General features: G+C 57.5%; 1 protein-coding gene across 1 annotated transcript in view; it reads right to left on the reverse strand.

Moving 5' to 3' along the window:
• Positions 1–526: 526 nt before the first annotated feature.
• The window catches only part of DVL2 (dishevelled segment polarity protein 2), a 33,453-nt gene continuing 6,639 nt past the window's right edge, over positions 527–27,340 (reverse strand). Inside the window, exons 3-15 of the mRNA XM_069767627.1 lie at positions 20,223–20,371; positions 20,028–20,137; positions 19,737–19,863; positions 16,537–16,627; positions 13,565–13,634; positions 13,315–13,454; positions 11,753–11,829; positions 11,571–11,638; positions 3,892–4,026; positions 3,663–3,812; positions 2,680–2,856; positions 2,076–2,300; positions 527–1,989 (exon numbers count right to left, since the gene is read on the reverse strand). Coding sequence (XP_069623728.1) covers positions 1,547–1,989; positions 2,076–2,300; positions 2,680–2,856; positions 3,663–3,812; positions 3,892–4,026; positions 11,571–11,638; positions 11,753–11,829; positions 13,315–13,454; positions 13,565–13,634; positions 16,537–16,627; positions 19,737–19,863; positions 20,028–20,137; positions 20,223–20,371 — 1,962 coding nt within the window. The 3' untranslated portion in view covers positions 527–1,546. The remainder of the gene's footprint in view (positions 1,990–2,075; positions 2,301–2,679; positions 2,857–3,662; positions 3,813–3,891; positions 4,027–11,570; positions 11,639–11,752; positions 11,830–13,314; positions 13,455–13,564; positions 13,635–16,536; positions 16,628–19,736; positions 19,864–20,027; positions 20,138–20,222; positions 20,372–27,340) is intronic.

Below are 27,340 nucleotides of genomic sequence, written 5' to 3' on the forward strand. Positions count from 1 at the left end.
TGGTGGCCCTAGTGTGTGACCCAGTGGAGGTGTCCTGATGACCGAACAAAACGGTAAATGATGGCAGCAGAAAGTGTGATGTGAACCCAGCTGTGGGGGCGCTCAGCTCAATGTCAGGCTATTGTGACAGGTGAGTGGATGAGCCAGGGTGGGATGTGGGGTCCCCACCGCAACGAGTGCTGTGCACAACAATTTGGTGGAATTGGTAGTTGTGATGTTGACACGGAGTATTTCAGGAAGAGACATGAACTCCTCATTATAATCCTGCAGATGTCCATGTTGGCTGGATGCTGTGAAGAAGACACTTGACAGTCTGGCTGCGCCCACTCGTGCTGTACAGTTAGATGCACACAGTGTCCGTGGTCGCCTCCACCGCGCTGTCACAGAGGAGCCAGTCAGACATGACACGAGGGAGAGCAGAAAAAAACCCAGAAGGCCGAGACGGGCAAGGTCAGATTCCTCACCTACAGTAATGAGCGGCAGACACCGACGAGTCCACGGCCGACAGACGACTCCGCACACTGAGTTTATAAAATACTTTTTTTTTTACATTTTATTGTTGGGTTTATACACTAAAAAAGTAATAAATACCATAAAAAGCAAGTAATAGAGGCACTTATTCCTCCGCGGCGGAGGCCCACCCCGTGGGGTCACATACTTATTCCTTCACTTGCACAAGGCACAGGTCACATCCTGAGGATCGAAGAGCACAAAGATCCAGCCATCGGTGATCAGCTTATCATGCTGCAGGCAGTCGAGTCTGCTCATCAGTGATTGATGGGAGCAGGATCAATGAGCAAGCACACTCAACCAGCTGTCGATCGGCTTGTCGTTCTCCGGGCTGATTACTGATCCAGCCATTGATGATAGACTCGTCGTATGCCATACAGATCCCTTTTATCCGGCCATCGATGACCAGCTCGTACTCCAGGCCGATCGGTGATGAGCACTGATCTGGCCATCCATGATGGTCTCATTGTACTCCATGCTGATCACTGATGAGCACTGATACGGCCATTGATGATCGGCTTGTGCTCCAGGCCGAACACTGATCCGGCTGTCAATGATTAGTTTGTCATACTGCAGGCGGATGAGTCTGCTCATCAGTGATCGCTGGAAGGATCGGTTGGGTTCACAGCCACAGCATTACATGGATTTATAACATAGTAACATAAGCTTACAAGCTCGTACGCGTCCCCCCCTCCTGAAGCCGTACACCGGTCACAGAAGGGAGGAATAAAACAAACACTGCTAATATGGAGAAACAATAAAACAATACTTCATAATCACGGCGGTGGCGCCCGTACCGTCTGCTCTACATCATACATGTGCATGGATACAGTTAGTGTCTGAGGCAAAGTTCGATATTCGGGGGTCTGCCCCCCACACGTACCATGTAAGAAGCCAACATCTCCTCACCATCGGGATACTAGTTTTGGTCATAATTGGCAGACTCCTCCGCCCTGGACTCCACGCCATCGGCCTCTGCGCTCGACTAGGAGATCACTGAAATGTATTAGTGTTAAGAAGTGCACACCACTCGGCATCACATGACGTCCACAAAGAACTCGCTGGGGTTACCCATGGCCATGTGGAAAGACTGACGGCTGGCCGTCAGCTCTGGAGGTACGGAGGCCAGGTCACGCATGAGAGGTGGAGCTCCGGGAGGAACAGATGACGGAGGACATGACTGCGGCGGCAGAGGAGGTGGCGGCATCATCATCAGCATCATGGGGTTGTAGGAGAGTGGGACCCCCGGGGCAGGATACGAGTGCACCGATGGAGGGTGGTGAGATGCTACTTGTGAGCGGGTGGATGTGGAGCGTTCACTGGGGGGGCCCGCTTCTCCACTTCTCCTCAGGCTGCTCCGGGTGGAGTATTCAGACTCACTACCTGAGCCAGACTTGGAGTCTCCACCACCTCCAGAACGATCTTCCTTCTGAACCCCACGACCCCCATCACTGCGCGTAGAGCCGCTGCTCCTGCTCCCTGCAGAGGAAAGGAAAATTGTGGGTAAGATCTCAGTTACTCCCCAGCGGACGCAGTGATGTCTCCAGCATGGGGCGGACACTCACCTTCACTGTGCTGGCTCCCGGCACTGCCAAGGCCGTAGCTATAGGAGGAGAGCTCGTGGTAAGCGGGTGGCTGGGCGCTGTATGGATGAGGTGCCGGATACTGGTAGGAAAAGGTGGGAAGCAGAGGCCACGGAGACGCTCCAGGAAGTGGCAGGGGAGCCAGGGTGTCCTGATCAGAAGCTCCACTCGAGCCATCATTGTCATTCAGGGAGAGATTGGCCATGTCTGCAAGAAAAGACAACAGAGTGACGAGAGCGCCCCCTGCAGGCACTGTGCGCTAATGCTCCCCTTGCAGGCCCCCCCCACCCCCGTGGCACCATACTGTCACCCAGGGCTGAGGAGTCAGTAAGCCAAAGCGCCGACTCACCCTTACTCCGACGCCACAGACCCGGTCACTACTGAGCATGTGCATAAAGTGCAGCACAGACTCATCTCCACTAACAGCCGAGACCCTCAGATCAGAAACAGAACTTTCCCAAATTCTGAAGGGAACATTTACAGCACATCATGCAGTGTACTACTGCACCCAATGTATTATTAACGACAGGAGTCGCTCCATTTTATACCAAGTCCAGAGCCCTGATGCCACCTATCAGACACTTACAGTTTTCGCAGCTGGTCAGGTCCCCGAAGATGTAGTAGCATTGCTCCGAGAAGGTGATCTTATTGACAGTGTGACGGATGAATCCGGCCTTCAGCAAGTTACTGGCAAATTTTCGAGCCTCTCGCCTGTCCTGAAAGCCTTCAACATGGTGATAGAGCCAGTCCACCACATCTGAACCTAGAAGAGGAGAGTGGACTAGCTGCAGGAAGGATTGCCTACACCATGGTTCCATCCCCACCCTCCTAGCCTACATCACTGACCACACAAGACAGGTAGGAGATTCCCAAAATATTGTGAAACAGCCCTGAGGTGCAACCACCATCGTACCATTGCTGTAAGCTCCCCCACTTCATCTTGCTGTGGCATCCCACCCCAATCATGCCACCTTGGACAAGACTCCTCACCCTCGGTCCAGCCTTCCCCATCCACTCCGCGCCCTCGGTCCAGCCTTCCCCATCCACTCTGCGCCCTCGGTCCGGACCTTCCCCATCCACTCCGTGCCCTCGGTCCGGCCTTCCCCATCCACTCCGCGCCCTCGGTCCGGCCTTCCCCATCCACTCCGCGCCGTCGGTCCGGCCTTCCCCATCCACTCCGCGCCGTCGGTCCGGCCTTCCCCATCCACTCCGCGCCCTCGGTCCAGCCTTCCCCATCCACTCCCCGCCCTCGGTCCGGGACTTCCCCATCCACTCCGTGCCGTCGGTCCGGCCTTCCCCATCCACTCCGTGCCGTCGGTCCGGCCTTCCCCATCCACTCCGTGTCGTCGGTCCAGCCTTCCCCATCCACTCCCCGCCCTTCCCCATCCACTCCCCGCCCTTCCCCATCCACTCCCCGCCCTAGGTCCGGCCTTCCCCATCCACTCCCCGCCCTCGGTCCGGCCTTCCCCATCCACTCCCTGCCCTCGGTCCGGCTTTCCCCATCCACTCCCCGCCCTCGGTCCAGCCTCCCGCAACCCACTCGATTCCGGTATTCTGGTTGTACTGTACCTAGGAAAGCGTTGGGGATAGTGATCTTCAGCCACATGCGATCTCGGACTTCAAGGCCAGATTCTGGAGATGCCATAACCTTCACCACAGAAGCCAAGTCTGTATGAATGGAGAGGCTGAAGAGAGACACCGGGGGAAGAGCATGAGAAACTGCAAAGAAAGAGAAAGTGAGGAGGGACCACTCACAGACCACCTAAGCAGTCATGACCACCACCCATATGGCACTCACGCTCAGTCTCTGTCACCGATGTGCTGGAGGTCATGCTGCTCATGGACGCACTGCCCGGATACACGGGGAACGAGCCGCTCATGGCTGCGGAGTGAGACACCCAGGCCGCAGGGTCAATTGGCTGAATGGGTTCATCTACAGAAAGAACAGAGTGAGAGGCAGCACAGGAAAACAAGGGCAAAAGCGGTGAAGGGGAATGCGGCACGGCAAACCCAGGGCCGAGGTGGAGAAGGCGTGGCAAACCAAGAGCTCACGTAGAGGAGAAGGCGTGGCAAACCTAGTGTCAGGAACATGAGGTATTTGATTGTCTATTATCACGTACACTGAGCTCTGCAACATCCAAGAGCTGAGGACAGACACACGCTGCAGATTCGACCACCCTTCTTTTCTCTGCCTGCTAGCACAGTGAAATTCTAAGCCACTCTTTTCCCCCTCCCTCAGGAATGTCTTTGTTTGCAACTGTGAAGCCAAAAGTAAAAAGTAGCAAAGCATGGCAATTCCTTTGTGTAGCTACAGTCATCCGTTAAGACCAAATATATCAAAACAGGATAGTCACAGAAATGGGCAGTTCAAATTTCCGGAAACCGCAGGGACAGGCCTCCTAACTGGTGGGGTTGGGGAGCCCAGCGCTTAGCCGAAAGTGAGAAACGCAGTACTGCTTAACTGGGGCTCCTAGCTAAGACATGTTTCCACTTAAATTAACCTTCAGGACTTGCTGAGCATAGTGATAACGCTTTCTTTCTGTTACAAGGTTCATACGCCAAAATATGTGTAAAAAATGGCTTTTCATAATGTTAAGGTGAGTATTCAGCCTCTGAGTGAGGTCATCACAGGGGGAGTGCCTTGGGTTTGGGCACGTAGATAAGTGAGACATCAGTCTTCACCAGTCTTTTGTCCAAGGAACGAGCTGAGAGTCCGATCTGTCATATACTGGGATATATGCCCTTCTCCCGCAGCACATGGCCAGCCATGATATGAAAGAACCATAAGTCGATTTTCTTCTGTTAATCCTTTTTTATTTTTAATTATACTGCACATACGATACTTGTCTTCTTTTATATCCTTTCTAAACACTGCCTACCTGTGGTGAAATATGTGTGTGTGTGTATATATATATATATATATATATATATATATATATATATATATATATATATATATATATATATATATATATATATATATATATATATGTGTGTGACTAGTGATAATGTAACATCTGTCCTGAAGGCAAGTTGCACCTAGGTGTTAATAGGTACTTCCTTAGGACTAGTAGAAATTGTGTCTCCATATCTCACCAGGAGGTCTAGCTAGAGCCAAGAAGAAGGTAACATTTGGCACCTCTGAGGTCTTGGGGGGGAGATGCTAATTGCGGCCTGAGGTAATCTATTACTGAGAACCTTTTCACAAGAGAAAATAATATATTCATTGGGGGCGCGTCCGTGGCCCAATCAAACAGGCAGCAGTTATGATAATGATCTGAGGGGCCGGTCTAGAAACCTGACCTCCAGACCAAAGTTATAAATTTAGGCTGCAGACAGAGACTTGTGTTCACATGATGGGGGCAGCCTGAGAAGCTGGTGTGATCCAATCTACATTCTTCCTACCCTCAGGGGATGCAGAAGCAACTACCAGTTAGATAATTTCTGTAAGTTTTCTCCTGTTTATTTTATACTGTTTTGCATAAGTTGTATGTCTTTTTATTATATTTTTATACCTTTTTCTTATTGTAAGCATTGAACTTTTTGTTATTAAAGTATAAGTATAAACCTTTAACAAGTTGAATCTTGAATGTTCTAAAAGAATCCATAGCCTAAGGTGTGTGAGCCTTATGAGTGATCGACTTGACTAGTATTAATAGTTTGGAACTCATCGCCCGTGTATTCGGTGAGTGGTGGCAGCGTGCATGAGCGGGTGTGTGGCCTGGGTCGGTGTGTGATTTATGCTCCCATTACAGCATAGGACAGAGGTTGAATGCTGGACTGAGAGTGGGGAGATAGATTAACCCTTGCAGGCACAACCCCAAGTCACGTGTGAGAGCAGGCACGTGTTGAATAAGTGACACCACGGAGAAGGGATCCGTGACACTACCTTTTTGGAGTAAAATATATAAAATTACTAGCTTTGCTTCTCCTTGCTCCAAAACGTACTGTCACATCCTCTGAATTGAATTACGCTACTAATTTAGGTTGGCTCCGGACCAGTTATTCATTAAGTAATCGGAGCTGGTGGCAGCGGATTTGTCCTGTGCGTTTGGAAGACCTGGTAGCGATGGACGGCGTTGATAATGTTCCCGCCTGAGTGGGAGTAGCTATATCGCCCTCGCTGCAGTGTGCCCATTAGCCAGTACAAAGTAAAGCAAGGCAGCCTTTCTGGTGACTAATTATCCTAGGTGCAGTACCCTGTCTGACCTGAGGATAAGGGGGGCTCCAGAATGCTGCAAGTTCCAAACCGGAACTGAGATATAGATAAATCCCCTTCAGAAAGAACTGGGGCAACCAAACAACCCTGATTCATGACATATTAGTGTGAACGGTGGGGATGATAAATATACCCTCCTTGTGACTCGTGACACCTAGACAGAGAAAACCGAGGGCAGAGGCAGAGAACAGGGAGGGTGCGCAACAAACGAAGGGCCAAGGCGGAGGAAAAGGGGGAGCAGTGTGGCAAACCGAGGCGGACAAGGGGGCGCAGAAAACCGGAGTGGACAAAAAGGGGGAAGCAGCACAGAAAGCAAAGGCCGAGGTGCAGGAGGTAGAGAAGGGGGAGGCAGTAAGCAAACCGAAGCCGGGGAGAAGGAGGAAGTGGGGCACAGAGGGTAGAGGTGGAGAAGGGTGGGGAGGAGACAACATGCCAAACAGAGGGCCAAGATGGACAACGGGGGAGGCGGAGCAGCAAAGAGAGGGCTAAGGCAGAGAAGGTAGACAAGGGGGGAGGCAAAGTAGCAAACTGAAAGCCGGGGCGAAGAAGGGAGAGGAGTGGCAATCCAAGGTGGAGAAGGGAAAGCAGTGCAGCAAACTGAGGGCCAAAGAGGAAGCGGCGCAGAAAACCAGAGTTGATGAAAAGAGGAAGGCAGCGCAGAAAGCAAAGGCCGAGGCGCAGGAGGTAAAGGGGGAGGCAAACCGAAGCCGAGGAGGAGGCACACTGAAGGCAAAGGCGGAAAAGAAGGGTAAGGAGGAGACAGCAGTGCAGCAAACAGAGGGCCAAAGCAGATGAAGCAGAGAAGGGGGAGGCAAAGTCACAAACTGAGGGAAGAGGCGAAGAAAAGGGAGGTGGAGGGGCAAGTCAAGGTGAAGGGAAAGCGGCGCAGCAAACCAAGGGCCAAGGAGAAAGGGTGGCAGAGGAGATGGACAAGGGGCATGCAAACAGAAAGAGATAGAGAAAGGGGAGGCAGCAAGCAAACCGAAGGCCGAGGTAGAGAAGGGAGAAGCGGCCCAGTGTCATGCGTCAGGATTCGACCAATTGATCCTGTGTTCTTTGGTCGGCGTCTCTTTCCGCTGGGCCACAACCAATTCACCTCTTCTTTTGGGTGCTTTAGTTCTGTTATCTTTGCTTTTGTCAGTTTTGGGTAACAGGAATTTTCCATTTACTCTGTCTCTCCTATCACCATTTGGATGCAGCTTTAAATACCTTCCCCTACTGGCGTTTCCTGCTGGTGATGGACTTTGTTGGATTCACTTTGCTGTAGTTTGTGTTGTTTGCAGCGGTTTCATGTGCGATTCCTTTATTCCTTAGGGAACTGCTACTCTAGGGATCCTAGGTCACACAAGGTTTTCCACCTCAACAGTAGCAAGGGGAATTTTCTTTGTTAAGAAAACAGATGGAGGTTTAAGTCCTTGTTTGGATTTTAGAGAGATTAATGAGATTAAGGTACATAAATGTACCGTTACACTAAACGACTTACCAACGATCACGATTAGCGATACGACCTGGCCGTGATCGTTGGTAAGTCGTTGTGTGGTCGCTGGAGAGCTGTCACACAGACAGCTCTCTCCAGCGACCAACGATCAGGGAAAAGACTTTGGCATCGTTGAAGACAGTTTCAACGATGCCAAAATCCCCGGGTAAACATCGGGTTACTAAGTGCAGGGCCGCGCTTAGTAACCCGATATTTATCCTGGTTACCATTGTAAAAGTAAAAAAAAAAAAAACAGTACATACTCACATTCCGATGTCTGTCACGTCCCCCGCCGTCAGCTTCCCGCACTGACTGGGTCAGCGCCGGCCGTAAAGCAGAGCACAGCGGTGACGTCACCGCTGTGCTCTGCTTTACGGCCGGCCCGGCGCTGACAGTCAGTGCAGGAAGCTGACGGCGGGGGGCGTGACAGACATCGGAATGTGAGTATGTACTGTTTTTCCTCTTTGGGGAGTATATTTGATTTACTCAGGTTCTCGTGAGGAGCTTAATTGGCAGGTGCTTCAGGTTCTTCGTGAGAATCATTTATTTGCCAAACTAGAGAAGTGTCAGTTTGAGGTGCAGCAGATTCAGTTTTTGGGTCATTAGGTTTCTGCTGAAGGTTTTCAAATGGATCCCAATACGGTACAGGCCATCGTTGATTGGGTGCAACCTACTAATCTTAAAGCTCTACAGAGCTACTTCGGTTTCGCTATTATCATAATTTTATTCTAAACTTCTGAGTCATAGTCAAATATGTCAAATGTGATATGACCAAGAAGGGAGCCGACTTGACCTCTTGGTCTTCAGAGGCTGTTGATGCTCTTGCTGCTCTCAAGTTAGGTTAGCCTTTTCTAAAGTTCTGGTCCTCAGTCAACCCGATGATTATTAGTCCACTATACCAGAGGATGAAAAATACTCTTCATTTGATTAAGGTCTGCAGAGTACTTAAGAGGTCTTCTGATAACTTGTGATCATCCCAAAAGAACGGAGAACCGCAAACGTTGGAGGGCTCCTCAATCAAATAATTGATAGAACACAGCACCACATGAAAACATAGGGTTAAGTTTACTCACAGTTGCAGGGCACGTCATATCCCAGGAGTCCCTCTTGGAATACGTCCAAACATCATAGAAAGAATGGAAAGGACAGCGCCTCAGTGGTTGGTGACTATAAGTCACATTTATTCCACCTTCTGTGGCGACGTTTCGATTCCAAATGATCTTTACCAAGCACTTGATACAGATCATTTGGGATAGAAATGTCACAACAGTTGGAGGGCTCCTGTCTTTGAGGTTCGAGATTTTGTCTGGTTATCCTCTAAAATTCTCAGTCTCAAAGTTCCAGCTGGAAAATTTGCTAAATTTGTAGGACCGTATTAGATAATCAAGATCATTATTCAGGTGACTATTAAACTCCAACTCCCGGTTGCATGGAGGTTTAATAATTCCTTCCCAGTCTCTTAAGTTTGAAGGGGCACCGGGTCCTCAGGGCAGTGCTGAGATACATGTGGAGGAGGACAAGCAGTATGAGGTGGAACGAGTCTAGAAATCTAAAGACCTACAGGCCGATGGCCTAATGAGGTAGTTCTATCTGCGAAGTCAGCAGTTGGGGGGATCTCGGTGGGTCCAGAGGCCCCTCGTGGAAGGTGGGATTCTGTTATGTGTCTGGACTCAACCCCATGATCCTGTGTTCGGTGGTCGGCGTCTCTTTCCGCCCAGCCACAACAGATTCACCTTTTCTTCAGGTGTTTTAGTTGTTTCTTTGCTTCTGTCGGTTTGGGGTAACAGGCGTTTTTCATTTACTCTGTTTGTCTGCCCTATCACCTCTCGGGGGCAGCTGTATATACCTTCCCCAGCTGGGGTTTCCTGCTGGTGATACTTTGTTGGATTCATTCACTTTGTTGTAGGTTATGTTGGTTGCAGCGGTTTCGAGTGCGATTCCTTTATTCCTAGGGGAATTGCTACTCTAGTGATCCTAGGAGCTGCTAAGGACATTCAGGGTAAGCCGCTGTCGAGTACGGGTGCCATTGTGTTACCTTAGGGTGCCAACCTCCGCGGTCAGGAAGACCAGGGATAGAGAAGGGCTTTTCCTAGTCTGAACAGGGATTTGTCAGGTTCAAATTTGTCTCCCAGGTTTGTACATTACCCATGTCAATGTGCTTTGGCAGTCATAACTAGTGGCAACCCGAGGGCAGGAGAGGGGGAAGGCGGCAGGCAAACCGAAGGCAGAGGCGGAGGAGGTAGAGATGGGGGAGGTAGCAGGCAAACCGAAAGCCGAGGTAGAGAAGGGGGAGGTGCCAGGCAAAACGAGGGTCGAGGTGGACGAGGTAGAGAAGGGGGGGGAGGTGCCAGGCAAACCGAAGGCCGAGGCAGAGGAGGTAGAGAAGGGGGAGGTGCCAGGCAAAACGAGGGTCGAGGTGGAGGAGGTAGAGAAGGGGGGGGAGGTGCCAGGCAAACCGAAGGCCGAGGCAGAGGAGGTAGAGAAGGGGGAGGTGCCAGGCAAAACGAGGGTCGAGGTGGAGGAGGTAGAGAAGGGGGGGAGGTGCCAGGCAAACTGAAGGCCGAGGCAGAGGAGGTAGAGAAGGGGGAGGTGCCAGGCAAAACGAGGGTCGAGGTGGAGGAGGTAGAGAAGGGGGGGAGGTGCCAGGCAAACTGAAGGCCGAGGCAGAGGAGGTAGAGAAGGGGGAGGTGCCAGGCAAAACGAGGGTCGAGGTGGAGGAGGTAGAGAAGGGGGGGAGGTGCCAGGCAAACCGAAGGCCGAGGCGGAGGAGGTAGAGAAGGGGGAGGTGCCAGGCAAAACGAGGGTCGAGGTGGAGGAGGTAGAGAAGGGGGGGAGGTGCCAGGCAAACTGAAGGCCGAGGCAGAGGAGGTAGAGAAGGGGGAGGTGCCAGGCAAAACGAGGGTCGAGGTGGAGGAGGTAGAGAAGGGGGGGAGGTGCCAGGCAAACCGAAGGCCGAGGCGGAGGAGGTAGAGAAGGGGGAGGTGCCAGGCAAAACGAGGGTCGAGGTGGAGGAGGTAGAGAAGGGGGGGAGGTGCCAGGCAAACTGAAGGCCGAGGCAGAGGAGGTAGAGAAGGGGGAGGTGCCAGGCAAAACGAGGGTCGAGGTGGAGGAGGTAGAGAAGGGGGGGAGGTGCCAGGCAAACCGAAGGCCGAGGCGGAGGAGGTAGAGAAGGGGGAGGTGCCAGGCAAAACGAGGGTCGAGGTGGAGGAGGTAGAGAAGGGGGGGAGGTGCCAGGCAAACTGAAGGCCGAGGCAGAGGAGGTAGAGAAGGGGGAGGTGCCAGGCAAAACGAGGGTCGAGGTGGAGGAGGTAGAGAAGGGGGGGGAGGTGCCAGGCAAACCGAAGGCCGAGGCGGAGGAGGTAGAGAAGGGGGAGGTGCCAGGCAAAACGAGGGTCGAGGTGGAGGAGGTAGAGAAGGGGGAGGTGCCAGGCAAAATGAGAGTCGAGGTGGAGGAGGTAGAGTAGGGGGAGGTGCCAGGCAAACCAAAGGCTGAGGCGGAGGAGGTAGAGAAGGGGGAGGTGCCAGACAAAATGAGGGTCGAGTCGGAGGAGGTAGAGATGGGGGAGGTGGCAGGCAAACCAAAGGCCGAGGAGAATGAGGTGGAGCCGGCGCAACAAACTAAGGGCCAAGGAAGAGGAGAAAGGGGAGGCAGCGCGGCAAACAAAAGGGCCATGGTGGAGGAGAAACAGGAGGTGTTGCGACAAATTGAGGGATACGCCAGACGAGAAGGGAGAGGCAGCTCGGCAAACCGAGGGCTGACTGGGAGTGGGTTGGCACTTACTGCGTGGCAGTGTGAAGTAACCCTGTGGAGAAGGATCCCAGCACTTCGCAACAGTCAATACAATTGGCCTGAAAGAGAATCACAGGAATGTTTCAGACACCTACCTGCCTGCCCTGCCCCCACACCCCATGCCCCCAAACCCTGTACACCCGCTGCCCACCACCTCCTGCTGGCTCTCTTACCCGGGTTTATGGACGATGTCTCGCAGGACCCGCACCGCGTCATCATTGCTCATGTTCTCAAAGTTAATGTCATTCACCTGTACGAGATACAAGATCTCATTGAAGGATGTAAAGACAAGCGGAGCAAGGCGAGGGGCGCGGAAGGAAGGACGGAGGGAGGCGCGGAAAGATGGACGAAGGGAAGCGCGAAAGGAGGGAGGTGCGACAGGACGGACGGAGGCATGAAAAGACGAAGGGATGGAGGCGCGGAAAGACGGACGGAGGGATGCGCGGAAAGACGGACGGATGCGAGGAAAGAGATGGAGGGAGGCGCGGAAAGACGGACAGAGAGAGGCGCGAAAGGAGGGAGGTGCGACAGGACGGACGGAGGTGTGAAAAGACGAAGGGAGGGAGGCGCGGAAAGACGGACGGAGGGAGGCGCGGAAAGACGGACGGAGGGAGGCGCGGAAGGACAGACGGAGGGAGGTGTGAAAGGACGAAGGGAGGGAAGTGTGACAGGACGGACAGAGGCGTGAAAAGACGAAGGGAGGGAGGCGCGAAAAGACGAAGGGAGGGAGGCGCGGAAAGACGGATGGAGGGAGGCGCGGAAAGACGGACGGAGGGAGGCGCGGAAAGAGACGGAGGGAGGCGCGGAAAGAGACGGAGGGAGGCGCGGAAAGAGACGGAGGGAGGCGCGGAAAGACAGACGGAGGGAGGCGCGGAAAGACAGACGGAGGGAGGCGCGGAAAGACAGACGGAGGGAGGCGCGGAAAGACAGACGGAGGGAGGCGCGGAAAGACAGACGGAGGGAGGCGCGGAAAGACAGACGGAGGGAGGCGCGGAAAGGCAGACGGAGGGAGGCGCGGAAAGACAGACGGAGGGAGGCGCGGAAAGACAGACGGAGGGAGGCGCGGAAAGACAGACGGAGGGAGGCACGGAAAGACAGACGGAGGGAGGCGCGGAAAGACGGACGGAGGGAGGTGTGAAAGGACAAAGGGACGGAGGCGCAGAAAGACGAAGGGGGACGCAGAAGGAAGAGAGGATGCCGAAGAAAAAGGGGACGCGGAAGGAAGAGGGGACGCGGAAGGAAGAGGGGACGCCGAAGAAAGAGGGGAGGCGAGGCTGGCAGGTCGGAAGGGTTAGATAATTGGTGTAGGGGGGGAGAAGATAATTGGTGTGGGTGGAGTAGATAATTGGTGTAGGGGGGGAGAAGATAATTGGTGTGGGGGGGGGAGTAGATAATTGGTGTGGGGGGGAGTAGATTATTAGTGTAGGGGGGAGAAGAGAACCAGTGTAGTGGGGGGGTGGGGGAGTAGATAATTGGTGGGGGGGGAGTAGATAATAGGTGTAGGGGGGAGTAGATAATTGGTGTAGGGGGAGTAGATAATAGGTGTAGGAGGGGGAGTAGATAATTGGTGGGGGGGGGGGGGGAGTAGATAATAGGTGTAGGGGGGAGTAGATAATTGGTGTAGGGGGGAGGAGGGGAGATGTAGGGAAAGGGGAGTAGATAATTGTGAGGGCGCCAAGATGGGGACTGGGGGGTCGGAAGGATGCCAGCGTGGGGAGAGAGACTGTGTGCTCACCTGCAGCAGCATGTCCCCTGGCTCAATCCTCCCATCAGCTGCCACAGCTCCACCCTTCATAATGGATCCAATGTAGATGCCTCCGTCCCCGCGCTCATTACTCTGCCCCACGATGGAGATGCCCAAGAAGTTGTATTTCTCTGTGAGCACAATGAGGAAATATCAGAGAGAAGCACCGAGTACACAACCGCACCCACCACATACACGAGCCCCCTGCTGGCAACCTCCACACCACATAGACCCCTCTCACCCATATTCAGAGTCACTGTGATTATGTTCAGGGACATGGTGGAGTCGGTCACACTGCTGAGCGAGGAGGCCTGAAAGACAGAACAACAGCGGTTATGGAGGAGCGCGGGGCAGGGGCTATGGAGGAGCGCGGGGCAGGGGCTATGGAGGAGCGCGGGGCAGGGGCTATGGAGGAGCGCGGGGCAGGGGCTATGGAGGAGCGCGGGGCAGGGGCTATGGAGGAGCGCGGGGCAGGGGCTATGGAGGAGCGCGGGGCAGGGGCTATGGAGGAGCGCGGGGCAGGGGCTATGGAGGAGCGCGGGGCAGGGGCTATGGAGGAGCGCGGGGCAGGGGCTATGGAGGAGCGCGGGGCAGGGGCTATGGAGGAGCGCGGGGCAGGGGCTATGGAGGAGCGCGGGGCAGGGGCTATGGAGGAGCGCGAGGCGGGGGCTATGGAGGAGCGCGGGGCAGGGGCTAAGGAGGAGCGCGGGGCAGGGGCTATGGAGGAGCGCGGGGCAGGGGTTATGGAGGAGCGAGAGGCGGGGGCTACGGAGGAGCGAGGGGCGGGGGCTACGGAGGAGTGAGGGGCGGGGGCTATGGAGGAAGGTGGGGCAGGGGCTATGGAGAAGCGAGGGGCAGGGGCTACTGAGGAGCGAGGGGCAGGGGCTATGGAGGAGTGAGGGGCAGGGGCTATGGAGGAAGGTGGGGCAGGGGCCATGGAGGAAGGTGGGGGAGGAAGGTGGGGCAGGGGCTATGGAGGAAGGTGGGGCAGGGGCTATGGAGAAGCGAGAGGCGGGGGCTACGGAGGAGCGAGGGGCAGGGGCTATGGAGGAGTGAGGGGCAGGGGCTATGGAGGAAGGTGGGGCAGGGGCCATGGAGGAAGGTGGGGGAGGAAGGTGGGGCAGGGGCTATGGAGGAGCGAGGGGCAGGGGCTACTGAGGAGCGAGGGGTAGGGGCTACGGAGGAACGCGGGGTAGGGGCTAAGGAGGAACGCGGGGCAGGGGCTATGGAGGAGCGAGGGGCAATGGAGGAACGAGGGGCGGGGGCTATGGAGGAGCGAGGGGCAATGGAGGAGCAAGGGTCAGGGGCTAAGGAGGAGCGAGGGGCAGGGGCTATGGAGGAGCGCGGGACGGGCTATGGAGGAGCGCGGGGCAGGGTCACAGGGGCTATGGAGGAGCGAGGGGCAGGGTCACAGGGGCTATGGAGGAGCGAGGGGCAGGGTCACAGGGGCTATGGAGGAGCGTGGGGCAGGGGCTATTGAGGAGCGCGGGGCTAAGGAGGAGCGAGGGGCAGGGGCTATGGAGGAGCGCGGGACGGGCTATGGAGGAGCGAGGGGCAGGGTCACAGGGGCTATGGAGGAGCGAGGGGCAGGGTCACAGGGGCTATGGAGGAGCGTGGGGCAGGGGCTATTGAGGAGCGCGGGGCTATGGAGGAGCGCGGGGCAGGGGCTATGGAGGAGCGCGGGGCAGGGGCTATGGAGGAGCGCGGGGCAGGGGCTATGGAGGAGCGCGGGGCAGGGGCTATGGAGGAGCGCGGGGCAGGGGCTATGGAGGAGCGCGGGGCAGGGGCTATGGAGGAGCGCGGGGCAGGAGCTATGGAGGAGCGCGGGGCAGGGGCTATGGAGGAGCGCGGGGCAGGGGCTATGGAGGAGCGCGGGGCAGGGGCTATGGAGGAGCGCGGGGCAGGGGCTATGGAGGAGCGCGGGGCAGGGGCTATGGAGGAGCGCGGGGCAGGGGCTATGGAGGAGCGCGGGGCAGGGGCTATGGAGGAGCGCGGGGCAGGGGCTATGGAGGAGCGCGGGGCAGGGGCTATGGAGGAGCGCGGGGCAGGGGCTATGGAGGAGCGCGGGGCAGGGGCTATGGAGGAGCGCGGGGCAGGGGCTATGGAGGAGCGCGGGGCAGGGGCTATGGAGGAGCGCGGGGCAGGGGCTATGGAGGAGCGCGGGGCAGGGGCTATGGAGGAGCGCGGGGCAGGGGCTATGGAGGAGCGCGGGGCAGGGGCTATGGAGGAGCGCGGGGCAGGGGCTATGGAGAAGCGCGGGGCAGGGGCTATGGAGGAGCGCGGGGCAGGGGCTATGGAGGAGCGCGGGGCAGGGGCTATGGAGGAGCGCGGGGCAGGGGCTATGGAGGAGCGCGGGGCAGGGGCTATGGAGGAGCGCGGGGCAGGGGCTATGGAGGAGCGCGGGGCAGGGGCTATGGAGGAGCGCGGGGCAGGGGCTATGGAGGAGCGCGGGGCAGGGGCTATGGAGGAGCGCGGGGCAGGGGCTATGGAGGAGCGCGGGGCAGGGGCTATGGAGGAGCGCGGGGCAGGGGCTATGGAGGAGCGCGGGGCAGGGGCTATGGAGGAGCGCGGGGCAGGGGCTATGGAGGAGCGCGGGGCAGGGGCTATGGAGGAGCGCGGGGCAGGGGCTATGGAGGAGCGCGGGGCAGGGGCTATGGAGGAGCGCGGGGCAGGGGCTATGGAGGAGCGCGGGGCAGGGGCTATGGCTATGGAGGAGCGCGGGGCAAGGGCTATGGAGGAGCACGGGGCAGGGGCTATGGAGGAGTGAGGGGCAGAGGCTTTGAAGGAGCTCGGGGCAGGGCCTATGGAGGAGCGAGGGGCAGGGGCTATGGAGGAGCGCGGAGCAGGGGCTATGGAGGAGCGAGGGGCAGGGGCTATGGAGGAGCGAGGGGCAGAGGCTTTGAAGGAGCTCGGGGCAGGGGCTATGGAGGAGCGCAGGGCAGGGGCTATGGAGGAGCGCGGGGCAGGGGCTATGGAGGAGCGCGGGGCAGGGGCTATGGAGGAGCGCGGGGCGGGGGCTATGGAGGAGCGCGGGGCGGGGGCTATGGAGGAGCGCAGGGCGGGGGCTATGGAGGAGCGCGGGGCGGGGGCTATGGAGGAGCGCGGGGCAGGGGCTATGGAGGAGCACGGGGCGGGGGCTATGGAGGAGCGCGGGGCAGGGGCTATGGAGGAGCGCGGGGAAGGGGCCCAGCGGCCTCATCACACTCTGCTCACCCTCTCAAGGCGCGGGGGCCGCTGCTTACGCCTCCGGCGGTGACGCTTCAGCAGACGAGATGCACTGCTCTGCTCGGTGGAGCTGCTGAACCTAAACATTATGGAACAAGAGACCCCATAAAAAGGATGGTACAGGATCACATGATGAGAGCCCCCATATACACAGGACACACAGCCCCCCGTGCATACACAGAGCCCCCCCAACATACACAGGACACAGAGGCCCCCCCCTTACATACACAGGACATAGCCCCCCCACATACACAGAGCCCCCCTACATACACAGGACACACAGCCCCCCTACATACACAGGACACACAGTCCCCCCTACATACACAGGACACACAGCCCCCCTACATACACAGGACACACCGCTCCCCTACATACACAGGACACACAGCCCTCCCTACATACACAGGACACACAGCCCCCCTACATACACAGGACACACCGCTCCCCTACATACACAGGACACAGCCCCCCTACATACACAGGACACACAGCCCCCTACATACACAGGACACACAGCCCCCCTACATACACAGGACACAGCCCCCTACATACACAGGACACACAGCCCTCCCTACATACACAGGACACACAGCCCCCCTACATACACAGGACACACAGCCCCCCTACATACACAGGGCACAGCCCCCCCCTACATACACAGGACACACAGCTCCCCCTACATACACAGGACACACAGCCCCCCTACATACACAGGACACACAGCTCCCCTACATACACAGGACACACAGCCCCCTACATACACAGGACACACAGCCCCCCCTACATACACAGGACACACAGCCCCCCCTACATACACAGGACACACAGCCCCCCTACATACACAGGACACACAGCCCCCTACATACACAGGACACACAGCCCTCCCTACATACACAGGACACACAGCCCCCCTACATACACAGGACACAGCCCCCCCTACATACACAGGACACACAGCCCCCCTACATACACAGGACACACAGCCCCCCCTACATACACAGGACACACAGCCCCCCCTACATACACAGGACACACAGCCCCCCCTACATACACAGGACACACAGCCCCCCTACATACACAGGACACACAGCCCCCTACATACACAGGACACACAGCCCTCCCTACATACACAGGACACACAGCCCCCCTACATACACAGGACACAGCCCCCCCTACATACACAGGACACACAGCCCCCCTACATACACAGGACACACAGCCCCCCCTACATACACAGGACACACAGCCCCCCTACATACACAGGGCACAGCCCCCCTACATACACAGGACACACAGCCCCCCTACATACACAGGACACACAGCCCCCCTGCATACACAGGACACAGACCCCCCTACATACACAGGACACACAGCCCCCCTACATACACAGGACACACAGCCCCCCTACATACACAGGACACACAGCCCCCCTACATACACAGGACACACAGCCCCCCTACATACACAGGACACACAGCCCCCCCTACATACACAGGACACAGACCCCCTACATACACAGGACACACAGCCCCCCTACATACACAGGACACACAGCTCCCCTACATACACAGGACACACAGCCCCCCTACATACACAGGACACACAGCCCCCCTACATACACAGGACACACAGCCCCCCCTACATACACAGGACACACAGCCCCCCTACATACACAGGACACACAGCCCCCCTACATACACAGGACACACAGCCCCCCTACATACACAGGACACACAGCTCCCCTACATACACAGGACACACAGCCCCCCTACATACACAGGACACACAGCCCCCCTACATACACAGGACACACAGCCCCCCTACATACACAGGACACACAGCTCCCCTACATACACAGGACACACAGCCCCCCTACATACACAGGACACAGCCCCCCTACATACACAGGGCACAGCCCCCCTACATACACAGGACACACAGCCCCCCTACATACACAGGACACACAGCCCCCCTACATACACAGGACACACAGCCCCCCTACATACACAGGACACACAGCTCCCCTACATACACAGGACACACAGCCCCCCTACATACACAGGACACACAGCCCCCCTACATACACAGGACACAGCCCCCCTACATACACAGGACACACAGCTCCCCCTACATACACAGGACACACAGCCCCCCTACATACACAGGACACAGCTCCCCTACATACACAGGACACACAGCGCCCCTGCATACACAGGACACACAGCCCCCCTGCATACACAGGACACACAGCCCCCCTACATACACAGGACACACAGCCCCCCTACATACACAGGACACACAGCCCCCCTACATACACAGGACACACAGCCCCCCTACATACACAGGACACACAGCCCCCCTACATACACAGGACACACAGCTCCCCTACATACACAGGACACACAGCCCCCCTACATACACAGGACACACAGCTCCCCTACATACACAGGACACACAGCCCCCCCTACATACACAGGACACACAGCCCCCTACATACACAGGACACACAGCTCCCCTACATACACAGGACACACAGCCCCCCCTACATACACAGGACACACAGCCCCTCCTACATACACAGGACACACAGCCCCCCTACATACACAGGACACACAGCCCCCCTACATACACAGGACACACAGCTCCCCTACATACACAGGACACACAGCTCCCCCTACATACACAGGACACACAGCTCCCCCTACATACACAGGACACACAGCCCCCCCTACATACACAGGACACACAGCCCCCCTACATACACAGGACACACAGCTCCCCCCTACATACACAGGACACACAGCCCCCCTACATACACAGGACACACAGCCCCCCTACATACACAGGACATAGCCCCCCCTACATACACAGGACACACAGCCCCCCTACATACACAGGACACACAGCCCCCCCTACATACACAGGACATAGCCCCCCCTACATACACAGGACACACAGCCCCCCTACATACACAGGACACACAGCCCCCCTACATACACAGGACACACAGCCCTCCCTACATACACAGGACACACAGCCCCCCTACATACACAGGACACACAGCCCTCCCTACATACACAGGACACACAGCCCTCCCTACATACACAGGACACACAGCCCCCCTACATACACAGGACACACAGCCCCCCTACATACACAGGACACACAGCCCCACACACAGGTCGCACCTGCTCATGGCGTCCTCTTCCTCGGAGTCACAGATGCTGGTCTCTATCTCACTGGTCAGGAGGGTGGAGGACGACTCGTATCCAGAGAGGTGACGCTCTGCACGGCCATTCAGGGCCCGACCACCGCCTGCAACACGACCAACACAGACCAATAGAGAGGAGGGGGAGACCCTATACAGAATGTGCAAGACCTCCGCCTGCCCCTCAGAAAGAGCGCGCGTCCCTCCACACCCCCATAATACGCATCCACATCGCCTCCTGGCTAGCGACGCACGCTCATGACGCCCTCACCTAGGTCTCCACTCTCTCTCCGCCGCGGCGGCCGCTCTCGCCGTACGGACACCACAGACTCGGTCTCGGTCTCCTGGTCCAGGTTCTCAGCACTGTCGCACACATTAGGACTAAGACAGAAAAATAATATTTACCTATAACGATATTTCCCCGTGGTGCGGGAAAGGGCAGGCGAGGCAAGGGGGACACACTCACTGGAAGGAGGGAGGCCGGGAATCCCCAATGCCGCTGGTTCTCTCCGCAGGCGGTGGGGGGAGTGGAGGAGGAAGCGGGGAAGGTTCAGGCCGCAGGTCTGGAGGAGGGGGAGGAGCCTGCTCAGGAGGCGTGTTCTCAGCGGACACCAACTACCAGGGAAAAGGTATATGATGTCACAGACCCAGTGGTCCACAGCAATCCCACCGCACCCCCGACAGCCAGAGCCGGAGCAATCCCACCGCACCCCCGACAGCCACAGCAATCCCACCGTACCCCTAACAGCCACAGCAATCCCACCGTACCCCCGACAGCCACAGCAATCCCACCGTACCCCTAACAGCCAGAGCCGGAGCAATCCCACCGCACCCCCGACAGCCACAGCCGGAGCAATCCCACCGCACCCCCGACAGCCACAGCAATCCCACCGCACCCCCGACAGCCAGAGCCGGAGCAATCCCACCGTACCCCCGACAGCCGGAGCAATCCCACCGTACCCCCGACAGCCACAGCAATCCCACCGTACCCCTAACAGCCACAGCAATCCCACCGCACCCCCGACAGCCACAGCAATCCCACCGCACCCCCGACAGCCACAGCAATCCCACCGCACCCCCGACAGCCACAGCAATCCCACCGCACCCCCGACAGCCAGAGCCGGAGCAATCCCACCGTACCCCCGACAGCCGGAGCAATCCCACCGTACCCCCGACAGCCACAGCAATCCCACCGCACCCCCGACAGCCAGAGCCGGAGCAATCCCACCGTACCCCCGACAGCCGGAGCAATCCCACCGTACCCCCGACAGCCACAGCAATCCCACCGTACCCCTAACAGCCACAGCAATCCCACCGTACCCCTAACAGCCACAGCAATCCCACCGCACCCCCGACAGCCACAGCAATCCCACCGCACCCCCGACAGCCAGAGCCGGAGCAATCCCACCGTACCCCCGACAGCCGGAGCAATCCCACCGCACCCCCGACAGCCAGAGCCGGAGCAATCCCACCATACCCCCGACAGCCGGAGCAATCCCACCGTACCCCTAACAGCCACAGCAATCCCACCGCACCCCCGACAGCCACAGCAATCCCACCGCACCCCCGACAGCCAGAGCCGGAGCAATCCCACCGTACCCCCGACAGCCGGAGCAATCCCACCGCACCCCCGACAGCCACAGCCGGAGCAATCCCACCGTACCCCCGACAGCCGGAGCAATCCCACCGTACCCCCGACAGCCACAGCAATCCCACCGCACCCCCGACAGCCAGAGCCGGAGCAATCCCACCGTACCCCCGACAGCCACAGCAATCCCACCGCACCCCCGACAGTCACAGCAATCCCACCGTACCCCTAACAGCCAGAGCCAGAGCAATCCCACCGCACCCCCGACAGTCACAGCAATCCCACCGCACCCCCGACAGTCACAGCAATCCCACCGTACCCCTAACAGCCACAGCAATCCCACCGTACCCCTAACAGCCAGAGCCAGAGCAATCCCACCGCACCCCCGACAGCCACAGCCGGAGCAATCCCACCGCACCCCCGACAGTCACAGCAATCCCACCGTACCCCTAACAGCCACAGCAATCCCACCGTACCCCTAACAGCCAGAGCAATCCCACCGCACCCCCGACAGCCACAGCCGGAGCAATCCCACCGCACCCCCGACAGCCACAGCCGGAGCAATCCCACCGCACCCCCGACAGCCACAGCAATCCCACCGTACCCCTAACAGCCACAGCAATCCCACCGTACCCCTAACAGCCAGAGCAATCCCACCGTACCCCCGACAGCCAGAGCCGGAGCAATCCCACCGTACCCCCGACAGCCACAGCTGGAGCAATCCCACCGCACCCCCCCAAAAGCCAGAGCAATCCCACCGTACCCCTAACAGCCACAGCAATCCCACCGTACCCCTAACAGCCAGAGCCAGAGCAATCCCACCGCACCCCCGACAGCCACAGCAATCCCACCGTACCCCCGACAGCCACAGCAATCCCACCGCACCCCCGACAGCCACAGCCGGAGCAATCCCACCGCACCCCCGACAGCCACAGCAATCCCACCGTACCCCTAACAGCCACAGCAATCCCACCGTACCCCTAACAGCCAGAGCCAGAGCAATCCCACCGCACCCCCGACAGCCACAGCCGGAGCAATCCCACCGCACCCCCGACAGCCACAGCCGGAGCAATCCCACCGCACCCCCGACAGCCACAGCCGGAGCAATCCCACCGCACCCCCGACAGCCACAGCAATCCCACCGTACCCCTAACAGCCACAGCAATCCCACCGTACCCCTAACAGCCAGAGCAATCCCACCGTACCCCCGACAGCCAGAGCCGGAGCAATCCCACCGCACCCCCGACAGCCACAGCCGGAGCAATCCCACCGTACCCCTAACAGCCAGAGCCAGAGCAATCCCACCGCACCCCCGACAGCCAGAGCCAGAGCAATCCCACCGCACCCCCGACAGCCACAGCAATCCCACCGTACCCCCGACAGCCACAGCAATCCCACCGCACCCCCGACAGCCACAGCCGGAGCAATCCCACCGCACCCCCGACAGCCACAGCAATCCCACCGTACCCCTAACAGCCAGAGCCGGAGCAATCCCACCGTACCCCCGACAGCCACAGCAATCCCACCGCACCCCGACAGCCACAGCCGGAGCAATCCCACCGTACCCCCGACAGCCAGAGCAATCCCACCGTACCCCTAACAGCCACAGCAATCCCACCGTACCCCTAACAGCCAGAGCCAGAGCAATCCCACCGTACCCCCGACAGCCACAGCAATCCCACCGCACCCCCGACAGCCACAGCAATCCCACCGCACCCCCGACAGCCACAGCCGGAGCAATCCCACCGTACCCCCGACAGCTACAGCAATCCCACCGTACCCATAACAGCCACAGCAATCCCAACGTACCCCTAACAGCCAGAGCCAGAGCAATCCCACCGTACCCCCGACAGCCACAGCAATCCCACCGCACCCCCGACAGCCACAGCAATCCCACCGTACCCCTAACAGCCACAGCAATCCCACCGTACCCCTAACAGCCACAGCAATCCCACCATACCCCCGACAGCCAGAGCCGGAGCAATCCCACCGTACCCCCAACAGCCACAGCAATCCCACCGTACCCCTAACAGCCAGAGCAATCCCACCATACCCCCGACAGCCAGAGCCGGAGCAATCCCACCGTACCCCCAACAGCCACAGCAATCCCACCGTACCCCTAACAGCCACAGCAATCCCACCGTACCCCTAACAGCCAGAGCAATCCCACCGTACCCCCGACAGCCACAGCCAGAGCAATCCCACCGCACCCCCGACAGCCACAGAAATCCCACCGCACCCCCAACAGCCACAGCAATCCCACCGTACCCCTAACAGCCACAGCAATCCCACCGTACCCCTAACAGCCAGAGCCAGAGCAATCCCACCGCACCCCCGACAGCCACAGCAATCCCACCGTACCCCCGACAGCCAGAGCAATCCCACCGTACCCCCCGACAGCCAGAGCCGGAGCAATCCCACCGCACCCCCGACAGCCAGAGCAATCCCACCGTACCCCCGACAGCCACAGCAATCCCACCGTACCCCCCAAGAGCCAGAGCAATCCCACCGTACCCCCGACAGCCACAGCAATCCCACCGCACCCCCGACAGCCACAGCAATCCCACCGCACCCCTGACAGCAACAGCAATCCCACCGCACCCCCGACAGCCAGAGCAATCCCACCGTACCCCCGACAGCCACAGCAATCCCACCGCACCCCCGACAGCAACAGCAATCCCACCGCACCCCCGACAGCCAGAGCAATCCCACCGTACCCCCAACAGCCAGAGCAATCCCACCGCACCCCCGACAGCCAGAGCAATCCCACCGCACACCCGACAGCCAGAGCAATCCCACCGTACCCCCAACAGCCACAGCAATCCCACCGTACCCCCCCAAGAGCCAGAGCAATCCCACCGCACCCCCGACAGCCAGAGCAATCCCACCGCACCCCCGACAGCCAGAGCAATCCCACCATACCCCCCCCAAGAGCCAGAGCAATCCCACCGTACCCCGACAGCCAGAGCAATCCCACCGTACCCCGACAGCCAGAGCAATCCCACCGCACACCCGACAGCCAGAGCAATCCCACCGTACCCCCAACAGCCAGAGCAATCCCACCGTACCCCCCCAAGAGCCAGAGCAATCCCACCGCACCCCCGACAGCCAGAGCAATCCCACCGCACACCCGACAGCCAGAGCAATCCCACCGTACCCCCCCAAGAGCCAGAGCAATCCCACCACACCCCCGACAGCCAGAGCAATCCCACCGTACCCCCCAACAGCCACAGCAATCCCACCATACCCCCCCCAAGAGCCAGAGCAATCCCACCGCACCCCCGACAGCCAGAGCAATCCCACCGTACCCCCCCCAAGAGCCAGAGCAATCCCACCGTACCCCCCCCAAGAGCCAGAGCAATCCCACCATACCCCCGACAGCCACAGCCGGAGCAATCCCACCGTACCCCCGACAGCCACAGCTGGAGCAATCCCACCGCACCCCCCCAAAAGCCAGAGCAATCTCACTGCACCCCTGACAGCCACAGCCGGAGCAATAATAATAATAATCTTTATTTATATAGCGCCAACATATTCCGCAGCGTTTTACAGTTTAACAGTTTCATACACAACAGTCATAAGTAACAACGTTAACAATACAATAATTAAAGCACAATAAGCCGCCCCTGCTCGTGAGAGCTTACAATCTACAATGAGGAGGGGGAGATACAAAGTACAGGTGTGTATTTACAATGATGTATTTACAATGAGGGTCCGGCCATCTTCAGGGGGTGGGGAATAGATGGGGATAGTGAATGGGCTACACACGAACAAACATAAAATGAGTTTGATTAGTGAACGTGATAGGCCACTCTGAACAAATGTGTTTTGAGTGAGCGCCTAAAACTATGCAAATTGTGGATGGTCCTAATATCTTGGGGTAGAGCATTCCAGAGGATTGGCGCAGCACGGGAGAAGTCTTGGAGTCGGGAGTGGGAGGTACGGATTAGTGCAGAGGTTAGTTGAAAGTCATTTGCAGAGTGCAGCGGCCGGTTAGGCTGATAGACAGAAATGAGGGAGGAGATATAAGGGGGGCCGCACTGTGGAGAGCTTTGTGGGTGAGAACAAGTACTTTGAATTGTATCCTGTAATGAATGGGTAGCCAGTGTAACGACTGGCGAAGAGCGGACGCGTCCGAGTAACGATTAGCCAGATGGACGACCCTGGCTGCTGCATTAAGGATAGACGGGAGAGGGGAAAGTCGCGTGAGGGGGAGACCAATTAATAGAGCGTTACAGTAGTCCAGGCGGGAGTGGATCAGGGCGACAGTGAGGGTTTATTGTCTCCATGGTGAGAAAAGGGCGGATTCTAGAGATGTTCTTTAGGTGTAAGCGGCACGAGCGGGCAAGAGATTGTATATGGGAGGTGAAGGAGAGATCGGAGTCAGACATAACACCCAGACAGCGCGCCTGCTGCCGGGGTGTTATTATGGTGCCACCCACGGAGAGGGAAATGTCAGATTTAGGGAGGTTAGTAGATGGTGGGAGCAGAAGAAGTTCAGTTTTGGAGAGGTTGAGTTTCAGATAGAGAGCGGACATGATGTTGGAGACTGCAGACAGACAGTCAGTGGCGTTCTGTAGTACAGCGGGGGTAAGGTCAGGGGATGACGTATATAGTTGTGTGTCATCAGCATAAAGATGGTACTGAAAGCCAAATCTACTGATGGTCTGTCCAATTGGGGCTGTGTAGAGGGAGAAGAGAAGGGGGCCAATGACTGAGCCCTGAGGTACCCCAACAGTAAGACGAAGAGGAGATGAAGTGGAGCCGGAGAACAGAACACTGAAGGAGCGGTCAGAAAGATAGGAGGAGAACCAGGAGAGAGCAGTGTCCTTAATGCCTAGTGACTGGAGCCTAGAGAGAAGGAGAGGGTGGTCAACAGTGTCGAAGGCTGCAGAAAGGTCGAGAAGAATGAGCAGAGAGTGGTCACCGTTACGTTTTGCTGTCAGAAGGTCATTGGTCACCTTGATGAGTGCAGTTTCTGTCGAATGTAGGGGGCGGAAACCGGACTGTGAAGGGTCTAGGAGGGAGTGAGTGGAGAGGTAACGGGTAAGGCGGGAGTATATCAGGCGCTCCAAGAGTTTAGAGATGAAGGGGAGATTGGAGACCGGTCTGTAGTTGTTTGTGCAGGATGGGTCAAGGGTGGGTTTCTTTAGTAATGGAGTAATGATAGAGTGTTTGAAGGAGGAGGGGAAAATGCCAGAGGAGAGGGAGAGATTAAAGATTGTAGTTAGGTGACTTGTGACGACTGGAGAGAGAGACTGGAGGAGATGTGAGGGAATGGGGTCGGTGGTGCATGTAGTCGGACGAGAAGAGGAGAGGAGCTTGGAGACGTCTTCTTCTGTGATGGGATCGAATGTGGAGAGTGAGCCAGGGGCAATGAGGGAAGGGATGGGAGTCACTGAACTTACTGGTTGGGAGCGGATTTCCTGACGGATATTGTCTATTTTCTCTACAAAGTGGGAGGCCAGGTCATCAGCACAGATGTCTGTGATAGGGGCTTGTTCTTTTGGCCTGAGGAGGGAGTGAAAGGTGTCAAAAAGTTTCTTGGGGTTGTTGGATAGTGAGGAGATCAGGGTGGTGAAGTAGGTCTGTTTGGCGAGGTGAAGGGCAGAATTTTAGGTTTTTCACATAAATTTGAAGTGTATGAAGTCTTCTGGTGTGCGAGTTTTCCTCCATAAGCGTTCAGCACACCTAGAGCATCGCTGGAGAAATCGGGTTTGCGATGTGAGCCAGGGCTGTTTCACTCTGTGTTTGGAGGTTCTGAGGGTGAGGGGAGCTACTTGGTCAAGGGTGCTTCTAAGAGTGTCATTGTAGTGATGTACCGCCAGATCAGGACAGGAAAACGAAGAGATTGGGGACAATGATGAGCGTAGGGAGTGAAAGTGTGTGAGGGTTAATGGCTTGTAGATTTCTGACTGAATGGTAGGTAGGAGGGTGCTGGGGTGAGCGAGGATTTGTGAGTGTGAAGGAGAGAATGTTGTGGTCAGAGAGGGGAA

Source organism: Ranitomeya imitator, chromosome 4 (genome assembly GCF_032444005.1).
Source record: "Ranitomeya imitator isolate aRanImi1 chromosome 4, aRanImi1.pri, whole genome shotgun sequence".
NCBI classification, from domain to species: domain Eukaryota; kingdom Metazoa; phylum Chordata; class Amphibia; order Anura; family Dendrobatidae; genus Ranitomeya; species Ranitomeya imitator.